Source organism: Agelaius tricolor, unplaced genomic scaffold (genome assembly GCF_023055355.1).
Source record: "Agelaius tricolor isolate 1412-34295 unplaced genomic scaffold, bAgeTri1.0.p SCAF_33, whole genome shotgun sequence".
NCBI lineage: Eukaryota > Metazoa > Chordata > Aves > Passeriformes > Icteridae > Agelaius > Agelaius tricolor.
The window spans coordinates 5,207,833-5,227,770 of record NW_027269293.1 but is presented as its reverse complement, the minus strand read 5'-3'; the positions used below and the strand labels follow the sequence as shown (position 1 = coordinate 5,227,770).

The 19,938-nt window shown below is 62.7% G+C and overlaps 3 protein-coding genes across 5 annotated transcripts; 1 reads left to right on the top strand and 2 right to left on the bottom strand.

The window, feature by feature from the left end:
* Window positions 1-133: 133 nt before the first annotated feature.
* MRPL54 (mitochondrial ribosomal protein L54) lies at window positions 134-1,255 on the bottom strand. Its single transcript, XM_071451607.1, has 3 exons — window positions 1,030-1,255; window positions 538-694; window positions 134-266 (listed from the first exon to the last, which is right to left on the bottom strand). Exons 1-3 carry the CDS (start codon window positions 1,253-1,255, stop codon window positions 134-136), a joined length of 516 nt encoding a protein of 171 aa, XP_071307708.1.
* Window positions 978-8,167, top strand: APBA3 (amyloid beta precursor protein binding family A member 3). 2 transcript variants are annotated; one of them, XM_071451921.1, is made up of 10 exons: window positions 978-2,393; window positions 2,760-2,799; window positions 3,205-3,350; window positions 3,490-3,576; window positions 4,133-4,291; window positions 4,635-4,814; window positions 5,021-5,233; window positions 6,192-6,311; window positions 7,043-7,183; window positions 7,278-8,167. In XM_071451921.1, the coding sequence occupies exons 1-10, from the start codon at window positions 1,254-1,256 to the stop codon at window positions 7,347-7,349; spliced, it is 2,298 nt and encodes a 765-aa protein (XP_071308022.1). In that variant the 5' UTR covers window positions 978-1,253; the 3' UTR covers window positions 7,350-8,167. The 2 variants fall into 2 exon arrangements, with proteins under 2 accessions (XP_071308022.1, XP_071308021.1); XM_071451920.1 differs by having other exon boundaries at window positions 981-2,318.
* A 225-nt stretch (window positions 8,168-8,392) lies between these two features.
* Window positions 8,393-19,795, bottom strand: TJP3 (tight junction protein 3). Of its 2 annotated transcripts, XM_071451915.1 has the most exons (21): window positions 18,960-19,790; window positions 18,478-18,577; window positions 15,393-15,560; window positions 15,178-15,302; window positions 14,873-14,975; window positions 14,280-14,694; window positions 13,888-13,991; window positions 12,842-13,001; window positions 12,666-12,753; window positions 12,423-12,487; window positions 12,217-12,292; window positions 11,922-12,078; window positions 11,613-11,721; window positions 10,957-11,176; window positions 10,452-10,648; window positions 10,153-10,248; window positions 9,886-9,956; window positions 9,473-9,784; window positions 9,080-9,349; window positions 8,806-8,849; window positions 8,393-8,698 (listed from the first exon to the last, which is right to left on the bottom strand). In XM_071451915.1, the coding sequence occupies exons 1-21, from the start codon at window positions 19,151-19,153 to the stop codon at window positions 8,599-8,601; spliced, it is 3,174 nt and encodes a 1,057-aa protein (XP_071308016.1). In that variant the 5' UTR covers window positions 19,154-19,790; the 3' UTR covers window positions 8,393-8,598. The 2 variants fall into 2 exon arrangements, with proteins under 2 accessions (XP_071308016.1, XP_071308014.1); XM_071451913.1 differs by having other exon boundaries at window positions 8,393-8,849; window positions 18,960-19,795.
* Window positions 19,796-19,938: the final 143 nt, after the last annotated feature.

Sequence of the window (19,938 nt, the reverse complement as noted above, 5' to 3'; positions counted from 1 at the left end):
CAGCCTTTATAACACATATCAGCCTCACCAGAGATTTATTTTTTATTTACAGCAAGGAAAAGAGACCAAAAGCCAGGGCAAGTTCCAGTGCCACTTGTGCTGGCACACAGGGAAGCCCCCAGCTCAGCAGCACCTACAGCTTCTTGCCCTTCTTCAACCTGTTGCGCTGCCATGTGTTGTACTTCCGCAGGCGCCTCCAATACTCGAGCGAGTCAGGGTCCAGCTCCTCCAGCTTCTTGGGGGGCCCGAGGTGGATCTTAAAGAGCCTGGGGGTGAATGCAGAGGGTGTGAGGCTGCGGGAAGGAGGACAAAGGGACAAGCACAGGACGAAGCAATGGACATGAGTGACCAGGATGTGCAGATCCCTCACCCCACATCCACAGTGCACCCATTCCTGTCTCCTGACCCTGGGGAAGGTGTCTGGGTTGCAGAGGGGCAGTCTGCCTCCTCACAGAACACTTCCCTGTCCCTCTTACACAGCTCCGTGCCCCTGGGATGGCACCTCTGGGACACAGAGGGGAGTGGGGCAGCACGCACCAGTCGGGATACTCGGACTCGGGCTTCAGGGCCACCTCTGGACCCTCCTTGAAGTAGTTGACCCCCATGGCGTGGGTGGCGAGCATGGTGGGGTCGGTGCACACCTCCGGCCCCTTCAACGCCTCCTTCGGCACACCCTTGCCTTTGGACTTGGCGGCTGTGGGGAAAAGGGCAGGGTGAGGGCAGGGGGTGTGCCGGGGGTGAAGGACGCAGGCAGGGGAAGGGATGGGGACTCGAGGACAAGGGCATCGCGGGGCGCTAACAGGGACCGGGGCCGGGTGAGAGTGGGGGGCACGAGGAATGGAGCTGGGCCGGCGGCACCACCGGGGAGGGCCCTGGGACCGGGACACGGGGCCCGGAGCGTGGGCAGGGCCGGTACCAGGGACGAGAGGCGTGGGACCAGCGCACGGAGGGATGGGAGGACGGACGGGGGAACACACGGAGCCGGGACCGAGTAGCACAGGCCGCGGCCGGTGCCCGTGCGGGCCTCACCGGGTTTCTTAGCGTAGCCGCGGGCCGGGGCTCGGAGCGCAGCTCCCGCCACCCGCAGCAACCCCCGGGCGGCCATGGGCGCGGGGCACGGCGGGACGGGGCGGGGCCGCGGCCGCGCCTGCGCACGGCGAACGGAAACGGCGGCGGGACCGTCCCGTCCCGGCTGGAGGCGCCGGTAGTGACCGAGTCCGCCCGGCCTGGGCCCCTCCCGGGCCGCCGGCCCCATGGACACCCACACCACCATGGACTTCCAGGCGGCCGCGCTCCCTGCCCCCGGCGGCGGCAGCGATGAGAGCGCGGAGCCGCGGGCCATGGACACGGAGGACGGACCGGACGCCACTGGGCGCTGTGGGGGCGGCGGGCGGCCGGAGGAGCCCTCCCGTAGCGCCCCGCAGCCCGGCAGCAGCTCCGGGCTGGAGGGGCCGGGGCCCGCCGCAGCCCCGGAGCTCGCGGGAGGTGCGTGCGGACGGACCGAGCTGTGCCGGGGCTCGGTTAGGGCGATGGAAGCCGAGGCGGTGCCCGAGGCGCCGCAGGGCTCTGCCCGCTGGGAGCCCGACGCCGGGATGGCCCCTCGGGACACGGGGCGCCCCCGGAGCCCCAGCAGCGCTGACCCCGCGGGCATGGAGCTGGATGAGACCCCCGAGCCCCGCGCCCGCCCCGCACCGAGGGCCGAGTGGACTGAGGATGTGGAGGACGAACCCTCGGAGATCCAAGGGCTGCTGGCTCGGCTTGAGACCCTCGACCCCAACCTCCGTGACTGCCCGTCCGCCTCAGAGCAGGGCTTGCCATCCCGCTCAGGCGCTGGTGCCCGGCGGGGCCGCGGGCAGTGCCTGGGCCGGTGCCGGCCGTGCCCGCTGCACGTGGCCACGGGCCGGGGCCTGGCGACGCGTCCCTGCTGCCCGCAGCACTCCGCCTGCCACCGGCCCTGCCACGGGCTGCTCTTCGCCGAGGCTGACCGGGAGGACTTGCTCAGCCTCCTGTGCTACGAGGGGGGACTGCCCGAGGCTGGTGCCGAGACCCCCTTGGCCCACTCCAATGTCCTGGCTGGGACCAACCTGGACATGCTGCAGGCTCAGGAGGAACCAGCTGCTGTGGAGAAGCCTGAAGGGCTAGGGAGGCCAGAGAGCTCAGAGGAAGAGCCTTCTGGCAGCTGGTGTTACAGAGAGGGGCTTTGCGAGGACGATTCTGCCTGCGAGGGTGTTCGGGAAGGTTCCCCGGAGCCGGCGTGGGCAGCCCTGCCTTCCGCTCTGGTGCCCGGGACAGAGCAGCCAGCTCAGGGCGCTGTGACCGTGAGTGCACCGTGCCTTGGGCTGCCGTGGGGCAGCAGGAGCCTGGACATGCCCCTTGGCTCTGATCCCTTCTGGGTCTGGGATGGGGGCAAAGGAGAGCCAGGGATGACTTTGCTCAGGTCTTACAGGGCCTTGTGCTGCGAGATTGCCCATACAAGACCCTTGGTACCGGCTTTGCCCTGAATGCATGCTTGCATGGCTGGCTGATTCACGTGTGCTCTGGGGCAGAGGCTGGTGGGTCCGAACAGCCCCTCTGGTCCTGGGATTCTGTGCCGTCTTTCCCTCCAGCCCCTGTTCCTCTCTGTCCAAACCTGGGACCCTATGCCATTTCCCCCATCCTCAGGGACACTCTGCCTTTGCTGTCCCACTGCTCCAGGGCCAGGCAGGCTGAATCCCTGAGGTCCCAGCCACAGCCTCACTTGCTCTCTCATTGCTTTGCAGAACAGGGAATCCCCATCATCCTGCCCAGCCTTCAAAGAGGGTAAGTTGCTTCTGTTCTTGAGCAGCAAGAGCATCCAGGAGTCCTGCCCCACCTGCTCTGACCCTGAATGGGCGTGGTCCGGGGTCCTGATTAGGGAGGGAACAGCAGCTCTGCACCCACCCAGAGCGGGTGCACCAGGCTCCACATGGCTTGTTTGAGGGTTTGCTGAGGAAATGGAGCTGTGTCAGGGATCAGGGAGGGGATATACTGGGGGAAAAGGATGCCATGTGTTGCCAAGGGAAGGGGGAAGCAGCCCTGGTCCCCCGGTGATGCCAGGTGCCCATGTACAAGCACTGAGCTGCTTCATTGTGTGTAGGAATGCAGCTAACAAGGCAGCAGGAGTTGGTAACCCCCAGTTTCAGAGGTGGGGGAGCAGCCTCTGCTCAGTCCCTCCCAACGCCTCAGTTCCAGGCCCTTGTGACCCAGAGGACTTGCTGGATGGTGTGATTTTTGGGGCAAAGTACCTGGGCTCCACGCAGCTGGCCTCAGAGAGGAATCCCCCGACCAGCGTCCGCATGGCACAGGCCCAGGAGGCCGTGGACAGGATCAAGGTGCAGGAGGGATGGGGGGCATGGCTGCCCTGAGCCTTGCCCCTTGTGGGTGTGGGGCAGTGCCCAGGGTCTGCCTGAGGGCACCTGGCTGTGGGGCTGGGTCCCAGCAGGGTCCTGTGACCTCTCCATCATTCTGCAGGCACCTGAGGGGGAGTCCCAGCCCATGACGGAGGTGGATCTGTTTGTCTCCACACAGAGGATCAAGGTGCTCACTGCTGACACTCAGGTGAGCAGGAACAGCAGTAACCACGTGGCTCTGTGGATGCTTCAACATTCCTGTTTGGTCTCAGGATCTCAGTTTTGCTCCCACACCAGCAGGGTCTTGCCCAGTGATGGCTTATGGATGAGGACACATGTCTGGGAGGGGACATGTCACTTCATAGCCATCGTGTGTCATGTCCTTGCCTCTCTGTGTGGCTGCACAAGGCTTCCCATGTGACCTGCACCCTCTGGAGCTGCTGGGAACCCAAACTGAGATCTGGGGAACCCAGGCTGGAAATCTGGAGAGCTCTTTACCTCAGGATTAGTTTCTGCATTATAGCAAAAGGGAAGAGCTGTCCTGTCCCCTGGCGACACCCAGGGACACAAATGAGTCCTTGATGAAGGATCTGTTTGTACCTTTTGGCACAGACATGGTTCCTGGCCAGCATGTGCTGGGCAGCTGTGCCACATCCCAGCACCGTAGCCAAACCCTTCCTGCTTGCAGTGCCAGCAGGCTCACGGTGCCCGTGTGGTCTGACGGCCCTGAGGGGGCTGAACTCTCTGCGTGTTCCCCTTGCCAGGAGGCCATGATGGACCACTCCCTCCAGACCATCTCCTACATTGCCGACATTGGCTCCCTCGTGGTGCTCATGGCGCGCCGGAAGCTGCCGCGGCGCTCGGAGGTGGCAGAGGAGAAGCGGCTCTACAAGATGATCTGCCACGTCTTCCACTCGCCTGATGTGAGGCAGCACACGGGTCCCTGGCGTGGGCGGGTGGCCCTGGGGACCTGAGTCCCATCCCAGTGTAATAACTGGGTGTTCTGGGCTGGGTCTGCAGCAGAGACCCCTCCCTCCCCACTAGGGAGAGGCAGAAGCCCAGCCTGAGCATCTCTGTGCCCTGCAGAGCCCCAGCGAGCAAAGTGGATGGGAGGGTTGGCTCCACACAGGGGCCCATTCCAGCAGGGAAGGAGCCAGGACACCCTGGAGCTCCCAAGCACGGTTCCTGTGCTGGGCACTGCAGGGCACTGGAGCTGTTGGCTCCAGCCCTGAGGCACAGGCAGGAACAGCCCCTGTGTTTCTCCAGGCCCAGGTCATCGCCCAGGCCATCGGGCAGGCGTTTGGCGTGGCCTACCAGCGCTTCCTGGAGGCCAACAGCATCGACCCCAGCGAGCTGAGCCCGCGGCAGTACAGCCGTGCCCTGCAGGACCAGGAGCAGCACAACACAGAGCTGAGCCACTTCTCGCGGCAGGAGAACTGCAAGGATGTAAGAGCTGCTCCGAGGGGTGGGGACAGTGTGGGGAACCCATTGGCACCTCTGTGTCATCCACTCCACGGCTCCCTGTGCAGCTGAGGTGCTCTCTCCAAAACCAGACCCCATCCCAGCCAGCTGTGAGTGCAGCTGTGGGCTGGGACACGTGCTCCATGGCTCTGGTGGAGGTTGTGACCGTAACCCACCTGTTCTCCCCCCAGGTGTGCATCCGGAAGCAGAAGGGGGAGATCTTGGGCATCGCCGTTGTGGAGTCGGGCTGGGGCTCCATCCTGCCCACCGTGGTCATCGCCAACCTGATGCACGGGGGCCCCGCGGAGCGCTCGGGCGAGCTGAGCATCGGGGACCGCCTTATGTCTGTCAATGGGACCAGCCTGGTGGGGCTGCCCCTGGGCACCTGCCAGAGCATCATCCGGGTGAGCCAGGGCAGGGTGACCTCCTGCCTCACCCCACGGAGGAGATGGGGACTGGCCTGAATGATCTAGGGGTGTCTGTGACACCAGGATTCCTTTGGGGCCCCCAGCTTTGGAGACAGGTGTGCAGAGCTCATACCTGTCCTGTAGGCTGTGGCAGTTCCTGCTCAGAGTGCTTGGAGGAAGGCAGAGGACAAAGGGACAGAGCTGGGGAGTGTACTTGCTGTGGCCCTGCCTGAAAAGGAGAGTGGAGGAGGAGGCGGGCACCTGTCCTGAAGGGAACCTGTTGCATCATCTACCTCTCAGTAGGATGGGAAGGAGCTGGAAGCAGGGACAGCATAGCCTCAGGGGTAGGGATGTCTTGGGCTGGGTTGGTAAGTTCTTGTCCCTGCATTTGCATATGCAGTATCCCTTTGTGTGCCTCAGTTTCCCCACTGAAAACAAGTTGCTAATCCTCAGGCCTCACATGAGCAATGCCGGTGTTGGATGGTGGGTGCTGCTGTCTATTATCTGTTCCCAACAAACCTCTCCTGTAGAAAAGTAGGTTGGGTTAACATTCAGGCAATGCAGTCAAATCCACACACAACACTCACACAGCTAGCTCAGTGAGAGAGGCTAGAAAGGCTCCTTTTTGCAAGGTTTTAGTTCAGCAAAGTGTATCACATGTGGCTGAAGGGAACCCAGCAAGAAAGAGAGCAACCACGTGGTGCAGGCAGCTTAAAAAGGGGAAGGGGTGGGGGGCAGAGCTAAGGGCAGGGCAAAGAGGATTGGTCTCCAGGGGAGAGGGGCCAGCCACCAGTGGTACCAAGCCAGTGAGGGGACAGGGAAAGGGGAAACCAGGGGAAGTTGTCAAACAGAACTCCATGTGGGAGTCTGTCTTCTCCCCCAGGAGAACTGCATTGCCCCTCAACCAGTCTGAATAGCTCTCCAAAATCTGACCGTGCCCCATCCCACCTTCCAGGAGCTGAAGCACCAGACTGAGGTGACACTGAACATTGTGCACTGTCCCCCTGTCACCACGGCTGTCATCCGACGCCCCGACTCCAAGTACCAGCTGGGCTTCTGTGTTGAGAACGGTGTGGTGAGTGCCTGTGGGATGGGAGCTGGGCCAGGGTCTGCTGAGGGACAGGCAGAGCCAGCTGTGTCCAGGGACCAGCACCCAGTTCCCACACTGCAGGTGCCTGCCCAGGCCAAGGGGTCACAGGGCTCTGCTGTGCACAGCAAAAAGCTCCTCACAGCCTTTCTGCAGCACTGGTGGTTGTATCCCTGTTCTTGGTGCTCTGTAGCTGTTTGCTTTCAGGGTGGTGGCTTCTTCCTGGCTTTCTGGGCATGACCTCAGTGACAGTTGTTGTTGTCCCCTGTGCCTGAGCTACTCCCTGCCCTGGGCTCTCGTGTGGCTGTATTGGGAAGGCAGAGAGGGACATTCCTGGGCTCAGTGGGAGCTGGGTGGGTGGCACAGCCACCTCGCACACCAACTGGTGCTCCCCCTAGGACTGGAGATGTGGATCTCTCCTGTTGCCCCAGCGAGCAGCTCAGTCTCTGCAGCCCCAGCCTGAGGGGAGCAGGAGGGCTCAGTGAGTCAGCTGGGGGACAAAATCCTGGGGGCTGCCCTGAGCCCAGCTCAGCACGTCACGCTGGTGGCAGCAATGCCCAGGAACATCCCTGCCCTCACTGCATGCCCAGGGGCTGGAGGAGCTGTGCACCCAGGCAGAGCTCTGGTCGAGAGCCTCTGGGGCTGTGAGGGTTTGGAGCAGTGGTGGCAGGGCTGGGCTGTGGGCACACCCCTGCTCTCACAGCCCTCCCCCCTCCCAGATCTGCAGCCTGATGCGCGGGGGCATCGCGGAGCGGGGCGGCATCCGCGTGGGGCACCGCATCATCGAGATCAACGGGCAGAGCGTGGTGGCCACGCCACACGACAAAATCATCCAGATCCTCACCGAGGCCGTCAGCGAGGTGAGCTGGGCCCCACGGAGCTGCTGGGCTCAGAGCTGTGCACCAGCACCCTCCAGCCCAGGCTGGGGTCTCTAATCTGTGCCTCTCTGCCTAGGTGCACATCAAGACCATGCCAGCCTCCACGTACCGTCTGCTGACAGGGCAGGAGCAGCCCCTCTTCCTCTGAGCCACCGTGCCTGGGGCAGGCAGGAGCGAGCCTAGGGCTGCAGGGGCAGGACTGGCTCTGCCTTCCGCCCCAGCCCTGCAGCAGAACCCTCAGCAGGGCCCAAGTTTGCACCTCTTTTGTTTTACTCAGGACATAGTGGGACACTGGGGGCTGATACCCAGCCTGAGCAGCACCAAGGCCTGTGGTGCCACGCTTTGGGCACCTCTCCCGCTCCAATTACCTCTCCCCACCTCACAGTGCCTGCACAGTGCCTGTTCTGCTGCTGCACAGGGTCCCTCACCTTAGCCTTGTACTTGTGGGAGGTGAGGGGGCTCTGTGTGAAAGTTCCCCCCACCCAGTCACTGACTATTGTACTTTAACACTCACCCACGGTGCCTTTCCCAAGGTGGGGATGGTGCTGGAAGCACAGCTCAACTGCAGAGCTCAGCCAGCAGAGCCCCAGAGTAGCACTGACCCCACACAGCCATGTGTGGGTGCACACTGGCACCCCTGGGGGATACCCAGCAACTCCCAGACTCAGCCTTAAGGGCAGAAGCACTCTTGGCACCTCCTTTACTCCCATGGCTTGGCCAGAGGCCTGTTGGGGTGCAAACCTCAGCTTTTCCCTGGTGCTGCCTTGCATCGCTCTGCATGCACAGCCCGGCCCAGAGCCACAGCCCTTGGAGCAGCAGAAGGGAACATGGCATTGCCCAGCCCACATCCTGGGAGTTTGGGGCTGTGAGCCTTTTTGTGAACAGCTCTCTGGGCCCCCAGGGCTGCAGCAGTGCTGGTTGTGCCTATGTGCTTGGTTGCTCTAAAAATAAAAATTCTGGGAAATATGGGAGGCTGCATTTGAGGAGCTGCAGGGGCACTGCAGCAGAGGGGGCTTAGCTCTGGGGAGCACATCCCAGGCCTGCCTTGGTGCCAGGCCCCAAGTGCCCCCGCAATGCCTCCTTGTACACAGGGCCACTGGCCAGGGAGGTGCCTGGGTCCCAGCAGGACCAACCTGCTGCACAGTATCCCCTGTATGCTGCCACCCAGCACCCCAGAAACAGCCCATCCTGACCCAAACATCCCTTTTATTCCAGTAGCAGTGGCTGTGGCCAAAAGGGAAGGAGGCACGTGGTAGTGCAGGCACTTGGTGATGCAGGATATAGCAGGATTGGGCCCAGCCCAGCCTGGCCACAGGGGCACCACCTGAGCTGTCAGCTGCACCCAATTGTGCAGGGCTGTGGGAGGGCTGGCCTGGCAGGACAGGCCAGCTATGCCACTACACATCTGTGGCTGGGCCCCACTCGTAGCCTTCATCCTGGTCTGAGTCATCCCTGGCCCGTGTGAACCTCCTCCTCACCGCCTCGTGCTCGTATTCCCTGGGGAACAGAAGGGTGGTGATGGCTCTGTGTGACAGGGACAGTGCCCTTCTGGGACTGTCCCCAGCCCTGGGCAACTGCCATCCCCACCCCAGGGCACAGGGTACCTGATGCTGTCATAGCGCCTGCCCTGCCGTGGCCGTTTGGGCACCTGGGGAAGAAGAGGTGGGAGAGGTCACGGGCAGGACAGGGGCTGTGCTCCAGCCTGGGGTGTTTGCCCCTGGCCACCCAGAGCTGGGCATAGACACACAGCTGGACCCTGCAGCAGCCAAAGGTGACACCCTGCCTGGGCCATGAGAATGGGAGTTATGCGCCAGAGCTGGGCACTGTGCCACTCTCTTCTGCCCCACCAGGCTCTTGTACCAGTCCAGGACAACCCACCTGTTCACTCTGGCTGTGGCTTGGGGCCAGCTGTGCTGGCTCAGAGAAGTCCAGGCCCTGGCTCGGGGCCAGCTGTGCTGGCTCAGAGGAACGGGCCAGCCCAGGCTGGTCATAGGCCTCCTCTGCCTCGCCGTCAGTGTAGGCGCCCGCCTCCCCATCCGTGGTGTCATCGTAGTCGCTGTTGGCACGGCTGTCACAGGTCAGGTAGCCTGAGGGCACTCTGCTTGGTGGGTTCAGCAGGTCCAGACTGTCCTCGGTGGCTACATCTGCCTGAGGGGTGGGGATGACAGAGACATGGGACCTCAGCCACGGGGGGCCATGTGCAGCCCCATCACCTGCCTGGCTGCAGCCCCAGGAGGCCAAGCCTTGCCACAGAGAGCCTGTGCCCTGTACCTGCTCTGCTGTTGTCCAGACTGGCTGGCTTTGCTGTGTCCTTATGATGTCCTGGATCTGCTCATACCATGCATTGCCGCTGCCACTGAGGCTGATGGTGGCCGTGAAGAGGTGGCTGCAATACTTCTTCATCTTGTTGGCCTGGGCATAGAGGCGCCGGGAGCTCTTCCTGGAGTCGGGTGCCAGCCACTGCCGCATGGCCTTGATGCCCTGGCGGCTCTCGGGCTCACAGAACACCACCACAGGGTAGTACTGCACGTAATTGAGGCGCTCTACAGCCGAGGGCGTGATGTCCAGCAAGGCGTGCTTGTTCTGGGGCAGGGCACAGCCATCAGCCCTGCTGGGAGCAGGGATGAGGGCCATGGGCTTGCCACAGGCCCCAGCTGGCTCCAAGGACGTGGGAAAGGTCTCACCTTTTCTGCAATCTGCCGCACTGAGTCCAGCTTGATGACCTTGGACGATGCCCCATCTCGGGGCACACTCGCTGCAGGACACAGAGATGGGGCATGAGAGGGGCTGCACCTCCCACAGCCCCACGCTGTGTCCCTCAGGGAGAGGAGGGGAAAGGGTGAATTAGCCCAGGAAGGTGTTGGGGTGTCATAGGGAGGGAGCCAAGGTAAAGAACTCTCACAGGGTCTGGCTGCTGGATATAATTTTCTCCCCAGTGTGGGGGCACTTACGGGCAATTTCGAACAGCTCGGGCAGCTCCCTGCTCAGCTTCTGCACAGCGATGTCTGCGATGGGGCCCAGGATCACCACGGGCCGCTTGAAGCTGGCTGTGAGAGGACAGAGGTGCTCAGGGTGCCTGGGGGCAAGGGCAGAGCTCCCAGCACCCAAGCACCCAGCCCCACTCCTCATGGTGCCCACAGGCCTGCGACTCATCCTGCTCCTCCCAGGAGAGGAGGGCCCATCAGCACGCACAGCAGGGCAGCCCCAGGAGCCGTGTCCCCAAGGTAGGTCAGGCTGTCCTGGTGCCCACCTTCCTTGAGGACCACCCTCTCATAGGGTGGGTAGCGCCCCTGCTTTGTGAGGGCAGACAGGTCCTCCCGGCTCTTCCGCAGCATCTTCTTGGCTCCCCGCAAGCCCCGCAGCTTCCAAAACTCAGCCCTTGCCCCGGAGGGGTTGGCACCAGACGTGGCTTTCAGCACCGACTCCAGGCTGGCAATCTGCTCGGCCCTGGGAGAGGAGAGGGCTCAGGACCTGCAGCCTCTGGGTTTGAGGAGCAGGTCAGGAGAAGCTGGCACCCTTGCTCGGTGGCACAGCCAGGTGAGGCCATGCTAGACTTCTCTCTCTGGGACTTTGGACAACTTGACAGTCAGCTGCCTCACCACCCTGAGAAGGGATTTCACCACCTCCCGCTTCCCATCACTGTCCCACCAGCCCTTGCCCTGCCTCTCACTGAGCCCACCATCCCTGTCCCCGGCTCACTTGGGAGCCTTCTCTGACTCTGCTTGTCCAGTGGCTGTTCCTGGCTCCATCCTTACCTACTCCGGTTGGGGATGATGCCCTTCTCCTGCTCCTGCAGGTCTCTGCCCATACGCACAGCCAGCCAGCTCCCCAGCCTGCCCCGGTACATGGTGTCCAGCACGTGGAACACGTCCCCACGGACAAAGCTGAGCCCTGATGGCGTATCCTTCTCAAAGTCAAAGTGTGTCCGGATGTAGAACGAGTCACCCACGTTGGACGACACCATCTTCCTGTAAACTGAAGCCCAGGGTAATAGGGACCATCAGGGGAGGAGAGGGCTGAGGAAGAAGATGCTGGAGAGATTTGGGAAGGCACTAGGCTGGCTGGGAGGTTGCAAAGGAGCCCCTGCTGCTAAGGAGGGTATTAGGGACGCTTTTTCCTCCCATGGCACTCTCAGGCATGCTGGGGACAGTAGGATCTGACTCGCCAGCACATACTGGCCTCTCCAGGCTGAGCCATGGTCCCAGAAAGCCCCTGTGCTCCAGGAAGCTGAGGCACAAACAGGGCTGGGATGGTCTGGACCCCTCCCATCAGCACTCTGGAGGAGAAGGGGAAGAAGGACCACCCTGAAGGGACAAGAAGGGCCATGGCAAGTCCAGCAGGTCTGCTGCTTGCCCAGAATAGACAGAGGATGGAGAGGCACAAGCCCAGCATGAGCCTGGTCACCACTCACTGTCCTGCTTGCTTTGGATCCACAGCGTGACCTCCTCGCCTGGGGGCAGGGCCATGAGATATTCCACAGCCTCCTCACGGGTCACGTTCTGGAAACTGGTGTCATTCACCTGCCACAGAAAAGCACTTGGACATGGTCCTGCCAGCAGGACAGAGGGCATGGGCAGCAGCAGGGGAGCCAGGGACAGCAGTGCCCAGGGCAGAGTGGGAGAGGGAAGTGGTCCTTGTCACCCTGGAGAGATATTGGACCCAAAAGTGCTGGAGCTAGTCCAGGTGCAGCGGCATATGGAGCATTTTCAGCCTCGGGTACCTGCAGGATCTGGTCACCTTCCTGAACACCCTGGCTGTCAGCCAGGCTCCCCTCCTGCACGCTCGACACGAAGATTCCCACATCGTTGCCACCCGTCAGCCGCAGCCCCACGCTCTTGGCCTTCACAAACTGCACAACCCTGGAGTTGGTGCTGTACCTGCCACAGGGAAGTACAGTCAGGCCAGTGGTGACATGCAAGGACAGGACAGGGAGGTGCTGACCCTGTCACCCCAACCCTGTGACACAGCAGCTCCTCATGTCCCCCAGCCATTCCCCCTGCCTCTTGCAGACATACCCATCCTTGTGGGCAACTTGGGCAGTGAGGCTGGTGTGGGGGCTGTGCCCATCCTGCTCCATGGTTTCCAGAAGGTCTGCAGGAAGGAGAGTTGGTCTAGGAGCAGCAGTGGCTGTGCCGAGGCACAGGGAGCCCTGGCATGGCTCCATGGGGCTTTGGGCAGTGGAGATGCACAGGAGCATGGAGACCCCCCAGTGCCCACTCACCTGGGCCCTGAGCATCAGCTACAGTCACCTTGGCCACAGGCTCCCTGTTCGATCGTCCCCTCTCCCTGGAACAAGGTTGAGCAGGATTTAGGCAGGGCAGTGGAGAGGGCAGAGCAAGCTGGGCATGGCAGTACCACCTCCAGGGATATTGGCTTAGGAATAGAGAACGTCCCCAGACAGGTGGAGAACACAGAAGGATCTCTCAGGAGACAGAGGGGCTCATGGGGACAGTGTGGGCCTTACGGTGATTTTGTCCTGGCAGCAGCTGGAGATCGTGGGGAGGCCTCTGGAGATGGCGGATGGGACAGCTCAGAGTCGATGTCTGAGATATCTGCAGGCACAGGAAGGGAGATGCAGCAGTGGCCATGCAGTCCCTGTGCTGTGTGACTGACCCTGGCCCCAGCACCGTGTCCCCTCACCGTCCATCCGGGAGCTGTCGCTCTGGCTGTCAACGTCAGGGATGTTGACCAGGAACTGCCGGTGGTCACGGAGGATGAGCAGGGTCAGGATCCCCTCTGTCTGCTCAATGAGCTGCTGGGTTTCAGCCAAGGACATGTCCTGGCTGGCTACCCCATTGATCTGGAGGGGCAGAGTGGGAGGCCTCAGGGCACCTGCTCCTGGGAAAGTCACCCCCAGGAACACCCCACAGGGGTGGGATACTCTGACTGCCATCTTCCTGCTCCCTTCCCAGCTCCTCCAGGCCAGCCCCAGCTCCTGCAGCTTCACCTATTCTGTGTCCCTGTTCCTAGCTGCTTCCCAGTGTGACCTCATTTTGTACAGAGGAAACCATTAAACCATTACCATGGTTTGTTAACACCCACTTCCGCCTGCCTGGGGCTCTGCCCACAGGCAGGATTGCAGGACCCCTCAGACATCTGAACCTCAGTTTTTCTTTGCCCTGGGCCCAGCACTGTCCTTCCATGGCCTGGCCTGATGCAGGGAGTCAGGCCCCAAACAGGCTCTGGGGCTGAGATCTCCCTGAGTGGTAGCTGCTTTTCCCAAGAGACTGTGGGATGAAATCCCTTCTGTTTACCCCAGAGTCACTTTGGCACTAGATCCCAGCAGCCATGGGTCTGCCTTGACCAGGTGTGCAAACAAAGGGTCTCCCTCCCTTCTATTTCCGCCTCCCCAAGTACTTTAAGCACTGTTTTATCTGACAAACACCTGTGACTGTCATCCAGTGGGGACATGGACACACAGTGGGGGACCACACACCGTGGGGACAGTGGGGTAGACATGTGCCCACTGTGCCAGCAGGACATGCCACCAGCCCTGGCAGCAGGGAGCTGGTCCCTGGGACAGCCAGGGGGGCTGGGGCAGGGAGTGGGCACAGGCAGAACTGCCTCCAGCATGGCCATGGCTGGGCCCTGGCAGTGACACCAGCCAGGGACGAGCCCTCCAAAGAGGGGCAGATAGGGGCAGATGAGACTCCCAGTGAGTGCCCTGCACCCCGGGGCCCCCATACCTTCAGGATGAGGTCTCCCTCCTGCAAGGAGTTGCCCTTGGCCGCCAGCCCATCCTCCACTATGTGCTTGACAAAAAGCTGACTCCCCAGCTTCAGGCCATACTCTGCAGCAGAGAGAGCCGTGATGGTCACAGAGTCAGGCAGATGCAAGACCCCCTCCAGGTCCCTGCTCAGCACCACCCCCACAAGCCCCAGCTCCCCTTGGGGTATTGGCTGAGCTCTGTAGCCCCTAGCTGAGGGGAGGAGGTTTAGTGCACCCAGCATGGCATGCAGTGTCCCCTTGCTGCAGCCAGGCCCTGGCACCCACCCAGCCATCATCTCCTCCCTGGGAGAAGGCATGGCCAGAAATCAGGCAACAAGACCCAGGGACAGCAGGAGCAGGAGGGCCTCACCCTCATTCTGCTTCTGCTTCACCAGGACCGAGGTGATGGGCTTCATTGGCACATCCTGGCACGGCAGCCGCTTGAAGCCCGACACCAGGGCCAGCCCGTTGGTGTCCCCGTCCTGGTCAAAGGAGCAATGTCTGCCCTGGCCTCTCCGATCTGAGCTGCTCTGCATCCGGTGGCTGCTGTCCTGGCTCCGCCTCCGGCTCCGTGACACCAGCCTGTGCTGGCGGCGGTCATCGTGCTGGTGACCAGAGCTCCTCTCGCTGGACGAGTCACCATCGTAGCCCTGGCTGTGATCCAGGTCATCCCGGGAGTGGTGCAGCCTGTACTCCTCATCTGAGTGGTAGTGCCGGGGCACGGCAGGGGACCCAGGGCTGCTCTTGCTCACAGGGAGCTGAATCTTCTTTGGTCTTTTCAGTGTCTGCAGGTGCACAGTGAGCAGAAGAGGATGGTGGGTACAGCTGTGTCTGCCAGGAGATGTCCCTGCAGCAATTCCCAAGCCCCAAACCTTGGGCACATGTGGACAGGGGATCTGGGATGGGGACAGGCACCAGCATGAGCGTGATGCCAGCCCCCATCCCACCACAGAGCACACTCACAATGTTGGCGATCTTGCCACAGGTTTTAAGTGTCTGGATGGCAACAGAGGATGGGACGTTCTCCATGGAAAGGCCATTTACCATCACAATGTGATCCTTCTTCCTGGGAGGGAAAATGCAGCTGAGATGCTGTCCCAGGCACAGCTCCCAGCCCAGGGAGCTGGTGGGGTGGTGAGTGTACCCCAAGGGATCCCATTCCAGCCAGGCAGGGCAACAGTGGTGCTGGCCCTGTCCCAGCAGGAGCGATTCTCCATCCCTCCCACCCTTGCTGGCAGTGATCACCCCCTCTGGCCCCATGCACTCACTGGAGCTGACCCATTGCTGGTCCCCCAGACACCACATCTGAAACAAACACCGCTGTGTCCCCGGTTGTCTTGTTGGGACGGTCACGGCCTCCAGAGACAGCAAATCCAAAGCCCCGGTGAGGGTCCTGGTGGGGGTGGGCAGAAGGGGGTCAGGCAGAGTTGACCCCACAGACCCCGTCCCCTCCCACAGTGGGGCCACCCCAGGAGACACTGACCTTGCTCAGTGTCACCGTGTGCTGCTCCCAGATGACCATCTCTTCCATGGTGGGCACCCACCAGCACAAGCTGGGCAGGGGCTCGGTGGCAGCCGCACAGCCGGGGGGCTCTGACCGGCTCCGGCTCCTCTTCGCAGCTGCCGGCCCCTTCCTCAACCCAACATCAGGCTGCAACACAGAGCAGCAGCAAAACTGAGCCATGAGCACCAGGGACTGTGAGGCTGCAGGGGACAGAGCCCCACAGTGCCAGGACACTGGGGCTGGCAGCTGTGGCACACCCCAGCTAACCCTGCATGGCTCTGAACCCAGAGCTCTGTGCACCATGACATCCCCCCTGGGGATCCATCTCCATCCCCTCAGACATGAGTCCATGGCAGGGGGGGTTTTACACAGGGCAAGCACAGGACTCATCTCCATGGCTGGGACCCGCTGTCCAAGCCATCCTCATGGTCTGACTCCCCTCTGTCCTCCTGGAGCTGGCAGGCCTTGGGGTGCTTCTCTGGATGGTGTTTTAGTGTCTGTCCACCCACTCTGGGCTTCAGCAGCTCTGACAACTGGTTTGGTAACACCACTGCCCCAGTTTCACCATTTGATTGCTCTGGGTTTTCCCCAAATCCAATGTTTTCCACCTGAGGCAAACAAGCCTGACAGAATAACGTCCCTTTGAGGCTGAAACTTCTGGGATGGGCCCAGGGATCTCCACCAGCTCCTGGTTCCCTGTAGGTAATGTCAGCATGAACCCAGAGAGACATGGTGGGAGACAGCACGACCAGAGCCTCCCACCAGTTCCTGTGGGGTGGGACAGGGACAGGCCCCTTTGTTCAGGACCTCACAGAATCACAAAATCATCAAAGCAGGAAGAGGCCTTCAAGATCATCAAATCCAGCTGTCACTCCAACACCACCATAATCTCCCCTAAGCCATGTCCCCAAGTGCCACATCCAGATGCCTCTTGAATGCTTCCAGGGATGATGACTCCAGCACCTCTCTGGACAACTTATTCCATTGCCTGACCACTCTTTCAGTGAAAAAAAAAATTGTCTAGTATCTAATCTGAATCTCCATTGGTGCAGTTTGAGGCCATTTCCTCTGGTCCTGACACTTGGCAGAAGAGGCTGATGCCCACCTCACTACAATCTCCTTTCGGGAGAGCAATGAAGTTCCCTGAGCACCCTTCTCCAAACTGCACACCCACAGTTCAAATGGCACCACGTGGCCGTGATGTCTGTGGGCTCTGGAGTGCCTGTGCTCATTCCTAACAGCCCCTAACACAGCTCAGCCACCCTCAGCCCTGCCAGAGATGCCTACATTGGTGCCACAGGGAGCTCAAAACCTCCACAGGCCCTTTGGGAATTGGCCAAGGGGCAGCTTTGGTGGGACAGAGACACCTCGTGGGCAATGCCAGGCTGGTGCCACATCAGGGATGTGGCAGTGGGCAGCCAGCCCTGGGCAAGTGAGACAGCACAGCCCTGACACCAGGACATCCCATGGGTAGCCCTGGCTGGAGCGGGGCTGAGGCAGCCGGGGCTGCCCCCAAAATGAGACCAGCCTGAAACAAGACCCAGCCCACTGCAGCCCAGGGAGGGCTGGGGGAGGCCTGGGGTAATCATTCACCCGACAGGCAGGTGAATGCTGCAGCCACGGGTGTGGAGGGCAGAGTCCCCTCTGCGTCACCAGCTGCCGAAACCAGCCCGAGTGCCTCCCTGCCACCCAGGGACACGTGGGACCAGGGGTAGCTGGGGCTGGGCAGGACCCCAGTGTGGCAGCACCCACTGTCTGGCACTGGGAAAGCTGATAATGAACAGGAACTCCCAGAGTGGCATTGGGGTGGCTTCAGCTGTGTCACCAGTGTTGTTTGTGCTCCGTGGACACCTACAGGTCACACGGTGTGAGCTATAGGTCCAAGAGAGACCAACCTGGAGCAGCCAGATCATCCCCCTCCCTAGGGTGGTGACATCTGCTGGGCTAGAGCTACCCCTGATGCCACCCAATACAGCCCCTCACTGTCCCCACCTGGCTCCCACTACTGTCCCACCACCGTGGTGCCACAAACTGGGCACAAACTTGCGTTCCACTGCTGCCCGTTGGTCTCTCCAGGCAGTGGCTGGAGCAGAATGGGGATGGCAGCAGCTCCAGTGGCACAGGCAGCGTGCCTACGGTGCCACCAAGCCCTGTCCCTGTCCCCAGTCTCCCCTCAAGACCTGGCGTAGGGCCTGCACCTGCCAAAGGCCGAGGCTGGCAGCAGGAGGAGCCGGCTGAGCCGGTTTCCGACAGAAACCAGCGCGCAGCTGGAATGGCCCCGCAGGGAGAGGCAGTATCTGGGCAGAGCTGACCGCGACACACCCAGCACCGGACACCGGCAGCGCTGGGAGCCCCACACCGCCCCACACACGGACCGTGGCACCACTCCCCAGATGTCTGAAGCCAAACAAAGCCAAGCTGTGCTGGGGCAGCTCAACCCACGGCCAGGTCCCCAGTTCGGGGCTGTGCCTGGCCCCGGGTGACGCCCCCAACAACGCCCGCCATGGGGACAGCAACGAGTCGGGGGGTCCTTTATCGGGAAGTGACACACACAGCCCACCCCAGCCGTGCACACAGCCAACCCCATCACCCAAAATGTTTCCCAACCCCCCTCCCCTGATAGAGCTCCTCATCCTGAGAACCTCAAAGCCTTCCTGGGATCAGCAAGGTACCTGCTCTCAGCCAGGGCTGCAAAACCACTCGTCCCTTGTCTGGTCCTGGCCATGCAGCACTGAGGTCCCGGATCCCTCCAGGGGCTGCTCTGTCCCAACCCTACCCAAAGAGCGATGGGCTGATCCCGACCCCCTGCCCTGGGAAAGGTCTCTGGAAGGGCTGCCCCGGAGCGAGTGTAAACCGGCAGCAGAGCGGCACGTCCTGCAGCCCTGGGGCGGGGAGCTCCGATCCTCCGGGTATCTCCGTGCTGTGGGGCAGAGCCCCAGGACGGTCACTAGGTCCTGGAGCCAGCCAGAGAGGGACAAAGCACGGCCAGTTCCCCAGGTGAAAGCACAGCTGAAAGCCAGAAAGCAGGGCTGACAGATCCCGCGGGACAGAATTAGGCACTCACCGAGCCTGGGATCCGACCAGGAAGGAGCTGAGCTCCCGGGCTGGTGGCAGTGGTGTCACTCCAGGGTGCCTTGCGTAACCCTTTGTGGCCCAGACTCTGCCTGCAGCGGAGAAGGAGCAGGAAGGGGGTTCCGGGGGCAGCTTCCCGGGCACAGCAGGTCTCCAGGAGGGCTGTCCCTGGTGTCCTCCACCGTGGTGGTGGCTCAGCCACCTGCACTCATCGCCGTCCCAGCGCTGCACCGGGACAGGCTAACAGGATGCTGGCGGTGCTTGCAGACAGGGGTTCCTCTGCCCCAGTCCTCGTCCAGTCCAGGGAAGCGGTGGGACTCTGTCCCAGACCCCCAAACCCTCCCAGCGTTACCCATCGTCCCACGAGGGGACAGACACGGGGGTCAGCCTTGATATCCCTGTCCTGGGAAGTGTGGGGGAAGCTGGTGATGGCTGCTGCCCCCTCTCCTCCCCTTCCCTTGCCCCTGTCCGCACCTGAGGACCAGGCCCCCGTCATCCCTCGTCCCACGGGGCCGCTTTCCGGCGCTGACAGCGATCAGGTCCACGCCGCGCTTCTCCGCCTCCCGCCGGGGCCGATACCGCTCCCAGCCCAGCGCCGAAGCGGCGTGGGGGGACCATTTTCTGCGGAAGCCCCCGGCCCGCAGCCGCCAGCCCGGAGCCGGAGCCATGCCGCCGCCAGCCCCTCCGCTCGCTGCTCGGCACCGGCTGCTCTCGCCCGAGCCCCGCGGGGAGCCTGGAGCGGCTCCCGCCGCTCCCCAGGACCAGCCACAGTCGGGAGCCCCTCTGGCAGGGCCCGGCGCCGCCAAGCAGCCTCATTAGTGATGGTGGCCTCGGCGTTGCCTCCCAGCAGCGGCTCCCCATGCGGGGCACGCGTGGCCCCGGGGCTCCGAGAACTGGCGGGGCCGGCCCGGGCTGACCCGCGCCCCGGGGCTGACCCGGGCCGGGTGGCGCCACTAGATGGTGCCGCGGGGACGGGAGGAACCGGGCCCCGGCTTGGGCTAGGAATCGGCGGCGCTGAACGGCGCCGGAGCCGCGCAGGGAGGAGGGAGCGTGTCCGGGTCCCGGTGCACGGCAGGCCCGGTCCAGCCCGGGGTTGTCCGGCTACCGGGAGCTCTCGGAGACGACTGGGGGCGGAGCGAGGGGCGAGAAGGCACCACTCGGCACCGGGAAGCTCGCGGAGAGCCCCGGTCCGGCCGGGGCAGCGCGGTGGGAACCGAACCGGGACGGGACGGCGGGCGCGGGCTCCGCCCATATGGCGGGACACGCCCCCGCCTGGGCCCCGCCCCTCCGCCTGGGCCCCGCCCCTCCGCCTGGGCCCCGCCCCTCCGCCTGGGCCCCGCCCCCGCTGCCATGGGCACCCACAGGCCATGCCCCCGCTGCCATGGCGACCGGCAGAGTCCCCGCCCCCGGGAGTGCCGCCTCCACTGCCATAGCAACTGGCAGGCAGGCCCCG